The 7,907-nt window shown below is 36.2% G+C and overlaps 1 protein-coding gene across 1 annotated transcript in view; it reads left to right on the forward strand.

The window, feature by feature from the left end:
- Positions 1-7,446, forward strand: part of LOC118599164 (neuropeptide FF receptor 1-like) — a 34,925-nt gene extending 27,479 nt beyond the window's left edge. The window contains exon 2 of the mRNA XM_036213689.1: positions 6,840-7,446. Within this exon, the coding sequence (XP_036069582.1) occupies positions 6,858-7,238 (381 nt within the window). The 5' untranslated portion in view covers positions 6,840-6,857 and the 3' untranslated portion in view covers positions 7,239-7,446. The remainder of the gene's footprint in view (positions 1-6,839) is intronic.
- Positions 7,447-7,907: the final 461 nt, after the last annotated feature.

Raw genomic sequence — 7,907 nt, forward strand, 5'->3', positions numbered from 1 at the left:
CAGATTAATGGAGATGATAAACAATTTATCATCAGAGGAATAGAAAACCTGTAAAAATATCCACTCTTTAATGCAGGAAAATCTATCCAGTTTTAGACTTCCTGGAGGACCCCCCCTCCATGTTTCCGCAATGCTAGGGTCCGTTGGGTCCCTGTAGGAGGCATTTTGCAAAGGAGGTGTCACACTGTGTGAAGCAGGCTTTGCCATGAGGACAGACAATCCGTGTGCTAATACACGCTTCTGTATTTAGCTGGCATGTTTTTTTCTCTCCACATGGGTTGGCATTTTCTGTGATTTTCTGTGTTGAATATCTCAGTTGTTATCCCTGCAGAGCCTTTTAAAGCAGCACGTGCAAAGAATCACACCAAAACAGAAAAGTGCCAGTGAATTGCCCATCACTGCATGTTTGTTGAAGCAACAAAACCCTCAATCCTGATTTAGGACTGAGAGGCTGAGGGCTCATCTTGGAATCCTAAAACCCCCACTTCCGTGTTACTTTATAATCCAACTTCTTGAATCGACAGAAAGCTCCTCAGTGGTAAAGTTTTAATTAAAAAAATATAAAAAAATATTAACTCCATAAAGGACACTACATTAAAGAAGTGACAGTAAATTCAAAATTTTGGAATTAAGATATTTTTAAAACACTAATAAAATCAACAAAAATATTAGCAAAATCTTTGGGAAACAGAAAGTGTTAATTATTTACGATGGACTATTAGAACCAATTTGTAAAAAATAAATAAATAAATAACTAAAGAACGACTTTAAATCTCGTAAATTTATGAAAAAAAAGTTATATATTTATAACTTTAAAAGTGATCGGCTAAATTTGTGACATTATTTCTCGTAAATTTACACATGTTAAAGTTATGAATTTATTCCTTTTCATCTCATAAATTTACAAGAAATTAATTGTACATTCTCAAGAAAAAAAGTCATAAATTAATGAGAAAAGAACCAACATTGTCTGTTAATCAGAGTCGTACTTGAAGATGAAAGACATGGTGCATCTTGTGAAGCTTTGTTTCCAGATCGCTGTCAAAAACAAAAAAAAAAGTGAATCTTTTGGTGACTCAAAATCAAAATAATTGTGAGGCTGAGTTTCTGAAGTGTGGTGTTGGTAATACTTCATCAACAGACTCTGCAGAGATCCTGCAAGCCACCCATCAGTCAATAAAACAAAATCGGTAAATCAAACAAAGAAGCTTAAAAACATTTATAATGTTTTAAACATTCAGTTTACCTGTTGAAATCCAGGAGGCTTTTTACAGTTAAATCAATCTGTTGCTGCACAGGGCATTTACTCGGTAGGCTCTGTAGGACTGTAGACTCACATCGGCTTTAATCTTGTAAATTTATGAGAAAAAAACTCGTAAATTTACTAGATTTAATGTTGTAAATTAGCAAGAAAAAAATTGTAAATTCACAAGATTTAAAGTTGTAAATTTACAACTTTAAATCTCGTAATGTTCCTTTCATGGCAGCTCTAATACTTCATCATGATTATGACATGTTGGGTTATTTTGTACATTTTTGCTCACAACAATGTTTGTTAAATATGCAGAAATACCAACAGGAATGTTAAAAAAAAACACTTCATTCATCCACTGTCTCACATTTGATTCATATATTTTAAACATCCTGTTAATGCGTTATAAAGCATTAATTATTATCAAAAAAAGAAGACACTCTTTGAAAATAGCAAATGGCAATTTTAAAAAACAAGAAACAAGTTAATAACAATGGTTGAGTTAATCTCACATAAAGTTTTGAAAATTTGTAAAACTTTTCCCAACTTTTCGATGTGTCCGATTTAGCTGCCTCACTGTGATCGCGTAAACAGTCAGAGGTTTACAGTGTGTTATGTAGGGGTCACCAGCTAAGTGGCCAGTGTTAAAAGATTAAGGAAAGTTTTGGAAATGCTAAAGAGATGAGAGTCTCATAAATATCAAACATGTTAGGAATGGTTTGGCCTATATAGGGTTAAGGACTCCACTTTTCATCTAAAGTTGTCTGCATGAAAACGTTTTATCATGTTGTCAGATTGAATTTCATTTCTGGACACATATAAAGTAAATGAATAACATCTTTGACATTCAAATACTAAATATCTCCACTACTCAATTATGTGTGGATTGACCTCATGCAGCCTAAACCAGAGCCGTCAGCTTCTCTCTCTGTGACTTTTTTCTATTGCCTCAAATCATTAAGTGCTTTTGTAGATATGAGCTTTCAATTGTTCCGTTTATGTATGAAGTGCATGTTCACCGTGGTTGTCTCAAAGTGCTGCACTAAAGCATCAGAGAGCTTTATTTTGTCATTGATAAACTTCAATCCGGATAATTTCAGTGAAGACGGATTATTTTAGTTGAATGAAAATGGACTAAATAAATGACCCAAAGGTTACATCGAACTGCTGGTGTAATCCCCGTTCTTATAGGGACAGAAGAGAGGTAAAGTTGCTTTCTTCCGAGCCTTCAATGGAAGATTAGGAAGAATTCTAAAGCAGAACCACATGCAGCTCATCTTCCACTGAGCTGTAGCTGCTGGACAAATTACTTTACTGTATCTTCTAGAAAATGCTTGTATTTCTAATAATGTTCCTTCAGTGAAATGGTATAAAAAACCCTACATTCTATAACTCATCCTTCACTGGGCCTTACAGTGAAAGCTTGCTTAAATACTGTTTGAATGTAAAAGCCTCAGAACCAGCCATAGAGCAAAAGACTGCAAAAATGTGGACAACTCACGTGGTTCTCTGACCCCCCGCAAGAAGAGACCTCATTTACCTCTTGTCCTCCAGAAAATGGCGAAATAACAGGTTAAATGTGGACAAACACTTATTTGTACTCAATTTCAGGTTTAAATCTAAAGTAAAAAAGACTAAATTAAAACCTGAGCGGCGTTGTATGGCCTGTAGATGTAGAAGAACTCCTTCACTGGTGGAGCAGCTGCTACACGGACCCACTCTCTCCTCCTGCCCTAACATTATGTTTCAGATACATGTGACAAACTCATTAAAATACATTCTTTTCAAAATATTGTCCTTTTTGTCAGCTTTAGGTCCATAGCAACTACTTTAGCTTTTGGTTACCTGGAGCGGACGAACGCGTCAAAATATTCTCACTCCCAACTCATCATATATGGACGTGGTTTGGGCCCCCTCCACCTCACTTTTTGACGTTTTGACGTCGTTTAGTGACAAGCTGGCTGTTTCACATTAAATCAGGGGTTCCCAACCTCGCTGCGAGCTGGTAAAGTCCAGGGGTCGCTTGGTACACAGATGCTAATCAGGGATCCCCAACCCTCGGGACGCGGACCATAATGGACTAGTACCCCAACCCTATCCGGGTACCTTAGCCCTAACTCAGTACTAGTTCCATGTCCGGAATCATGTCCGTTATTGCATCACGATTGTTGGGGCAACATGGTTTCATAGAAAAAAACAGCACGCCAAAAAATAACGAGTGGGGGACGCCCAAAACGTCAAAAAGTGACGCGGAGGGGGCCCAAACTATATGTCCATATATCACAAGTTGGGAGTGTGTAGAACAGATCTCTCTCATTTTTTGAGGAATCAAAAAAAAGAAAAATTTGGGACATCCTTGGCAACTTATTTTTTTTTTTAATCACACACACATTCCTTTAGATTATTCATTACGTTCTGCTTAAACCAGAGATTCGTGTATTACATTTTCAATATGTTGTTGTTCCATCGGCTTATCCTTTCAGGGTTGCCACAGCCAGTCAGCTGTTTTTTTTACTGATTTGCACAGTTGGTTTTGCAGAAAGGCTTTTTTTTACACTTCCTGACACAAACATGTATTTTATCCAGGCTGGGAGACCCAGACTTAGTTAGGCTCTCTGTGGCTACACAGTGGAAGCATCCAAGGACCCACACTGTTAAGCTCATTGTGTATTCTGGGAATCATACCCTGAGTGATAGCCCTGTACTTAATCAACCAAGCTATCCAGCCGCATCCCAATATCCTGTTGAAAACAAGTCTTCAAGTAACAGGGGAACTACTTTAGTGAGATTATCATGCTAATCCTGTTAAAAATTTAACATTTTTTCCCAGCTAGGTTCCCAATGTTGTTTAAGAAATCAAGAGGTGATAGATCAAATTAGCTAGAAATTTAAGCTTGGACTAAAGATGGATATTTTGGAGAAAAAAAAAAGATGACAGCCTCTTTCCAAGATCAAAGGTTAATGAAACTTTGGCTGCCATTGTTGAATTGTGTGTGAAATTTTGTCCTGTCTATGAAATTTCTTGAAGGTCTTTCAGACAATTTTTTTTCTATGTTTTCTGAAATGTGAAAATTATCAAATTTTACACTTTGACACAAAACGGCCGCCAAGTTGGAGGTCCTGTGGCCACTTTGATGGTTTTGCCCACTGTGATGTCATCATCTTTTTGTCCAAAAGTCGTTTTCACTGTGTGCAAATTTTGGTGAGTTCTTGAGTGTATAAATGGTAAATACTTGCATAGCTTTTCTATCTTCCTCAAAGGCCCAACGTGTTTTACAGTCACAGACCCACTCAAACACACATTCACACACTGGTACCAACCTTCCACCAGAGGCGATGTGGACTTCAGTGTCTTGGACACTTCGACACATGGCTGGGCAATTGACGGGAATTGAACCCGCAATCATCCGATCAGAAGTCGACCGCCCTACCGCTGCACCACTGCCGCTCCAAGAGCAAAAATTTCTCTTAAAAGTGCGATAAAAAATAAGAAGAAAACAGCAACTATGCAGTCCAGGACTTTTTTGTTGGTAGGATTATACTGAAAGTTCATTTTTGCGCGAGAAAAAATGAATTTTTGAAAGAAGGCAGTGTGTGTTTATTTCTGCAGTGAAGTTGAAAAATCTCTCTTTGGTGCTAAAGGAGCCCAACTTTCCTCCTTAAGAAACCCTTCTGGCTGCTCGTTGAACTTACTTAACTGCTTGCTCTGTAAACAGGCTAGAATCCAAAAAGAGCAGAAACTGCTTGACAGAAGTCAAATATTTATTTTGTTTACAGAAGGAAATGTAAAAGATTTTATTAATAAAAATACAAAAATCACCATTTTTACTTGAATGTGAAACGAGGCTGCATACTTCACATTTGCTGCAAAATGTTGTTTGCTTTGCTGCTTATTTTTATAAATGTTCTATCAGCCTGATGACAGATGTTACCAAAGAGACATCCTTGTTGTTTTTTTTCTTGTCAAACTAAAATAAACAGCAGACTGACTGAACGTGCACTGACCTCAAATGAAGGGTTGATAATTAAATTGATCAACTCTTGACTTACCTTTACTTAAGTATGGATAAAATATATAATCTCAACAGTAAAAAAACAAGAAAATATTTTTGAATACGAAATGCCTCTAACACATTGATTTTATATCAGATGCAGAATATCCAGCAAATGAAGCTGCGTGAATTAACTATGGGAAGGAATAAAAACTACAGACTGTCAATACAGACAATTGTGAGGTTTTATAAAGTGCAACTAAAGTAACACTTAAAGTGAGAGACTTCCACGACTGTGACATTAGTCAGTATAAAAAAACAAAAAAATAAATAACTTCTTGACATTTTTTTCTTAAACTGTCGAACAAATAGCTGAAAAATCAATGCAAATGTTCAGACCTAAATGATTAAATCTTTTCTTGCACTTCATGCTACATCAACAAGTTTCACCTGTAAACCTGTAAAGCCCAAAACTTTAAAAAAGTTGACAGAAAAGTTTTTTTTTTAAATTAAGATGCTTTTAAACACTTTGCTAAAATAAAAAAAAAATAGAAATTGAAAGTATCAATGATGATAAGTTATGTAATCTGGTAAGGCTTTGCTTGCAACGATGGTAATTTAAGATGCAAAAATAGACTTAAGTGTTCAGGAAAAAAAGCGCCTTATTTTTCCACTCTTAAATTTTTAACGGTGTAATGTTAAAAAAAAATGTTTTTATATATTATAAAGAGTTAATAGTTGACAAGTTTTGCATTCTTTCAATACAACAAGTATTGATTAAAAAAACTGAATACCAATACATGAGTTTATCTTACAAAAACGTTTTTAAATTTTAGTCAAACTTTTCCCGCCAAAAGTGTTCATGAGATTTCTTGGAGGCAGCCATTTTGAAATAAGCTGTAAAACCCCTTCGACTCCCCCTAGTGGACTGATGATGAGCTTCAGGTTTTTAAGGAAAGCTTCAATCATGCTAATGAGATCTCCAAAAAGACTGTATCAACTTTTGATAAAATAACTTTTTTAAATGCAAGCAGCTGTCTCAGCAAAGAGTTTCCCTCCGTATATAATTTTTGACAGAACGTAGGATTTGGGCCTAATTGAGTTCAGCAAAGGGACTGTCCATCCATTTTCACACACTTACTTCAACTATTTAGGAGTCTTTGGGTTTTCGGCGCTTGTCTTCTGGCTAGGAAGTGTACAAGGCAGACAGGCTGAGAAGTTAAAGCACCATTTAAGCTAAAACTGTAAAATAGAATGCAATTAAGTTGTCATGCCTTTAACCACTGATGGCAGATCTCAGTATGTAAATTATATTTGCCATTTGCAGAGCTGGACAGCTTCTGGAGGGTTTCTGTATTAAAACAAAGCCGAGTCCTTTGACCTGAATGCAACCCAGCCAACTGACGGGAATGCCCATCATTTACTGAAAAAGCCTTTATTTTGCTATACTGCAGGGAAGAAAAGAATTTGATTTATTTCTTAATCATTGATGTAATAGCTATTAACGTTTAAATCAACATTGCCTTTTCTGTTTTTGCTGTAAAGTACATTTTTTTAATTGAGATTTCTGTCTTTTTGTTTGTCTTTCTGTGCAGAAGCTGTTTATGTAAAGGATGGAGATGCTGGACATTATAGGAGAAGAAGGACTGGAGTCAGAAGGATCAGCCATCATAGCCACTCTGTTGAACAGCAGCCTAAACAGTTCTGCCAATTTCACCAACATCACATTTTTCCCCTACTATCAACACTCTCTGTATGTCGCCGCCGGCTACTTTCTGGCTTACACCTTCATCTTCCTCTTGTGTATGGTGGGGAACATCCTGGTGTGTCTGATTGTGCTGGAAAACCGATGCATGCGCACAGTCACAAACCTGTTCATCCTCAACCTGGCAATCAGTGATCTGCTGGTTGGGATCTTCTGCATTCCTACAACGCTGGTGGACAACCTCATCACAGGTCAGAAACTGTGCGACTCCAATCCAACTTTTTATTAAGAGGACTATATTGTTCAATGGCATTATTTCACACATGAACCGTCTTGCTCTTTACATGACTTTGAATTGGGAGGTGGCTGTCCCAACTTCTAACACCTACATTTTTAAGATAAAATTGGATTTCAAGGATTTATTTCTTGTTATTTCTTTATTTATGTGTCCTGGGGTCAAACAATTAGATTAGTTAACCAATGACTTGAATTCTATGCCTATGATACAACCATTTCGATCCATCTGAGGCAAGTTTTATATCGAATCGACATATACCATTATAAAATAATTTCAAAATAAAACTAATTGATATTGATCATGGAAAATACCTTTTTGGATTCAGTTATGGTGGTTATTTTACTAGAACGTATAACAATCATTTACCATCACACTGGACAACATCCATGTGATGGCAGCAAAAATGATCATCACTACAATCCATTGTGTGTCTTTTGCAAAAACATGTGACCATACAGTGTGGTAGAATGTTCTAGTAATGTTTGTTTTGAATTATTGCAATGTGGAAAAACAATAGTGGGCTGAACTTTAAGAAACTAAAATGTGAATGGATTTGACATTCATTCTTGCTTACTTGTTTGTTTGTACAAATAATTCATTTACACTTGATTATCTTGTAAGAAATACAAGGAATCAGGAAAACTTCAGTGTTCAGTATTT

This window comes from Oryzias melastigma, linkage group LG9 (assembly GCF_002922805.2).
Source record: "Oryzias melastigma strain HK-1 linkage group LG9, ASM292280v2, whole genome shotgun sequence".
Lineage (NCBI taxonomy): Eukaryota > Metazoa > Chordata > Actinopteri > Beloniformes > Adrianichthyidae > Oryzias > Oryzias melastigma.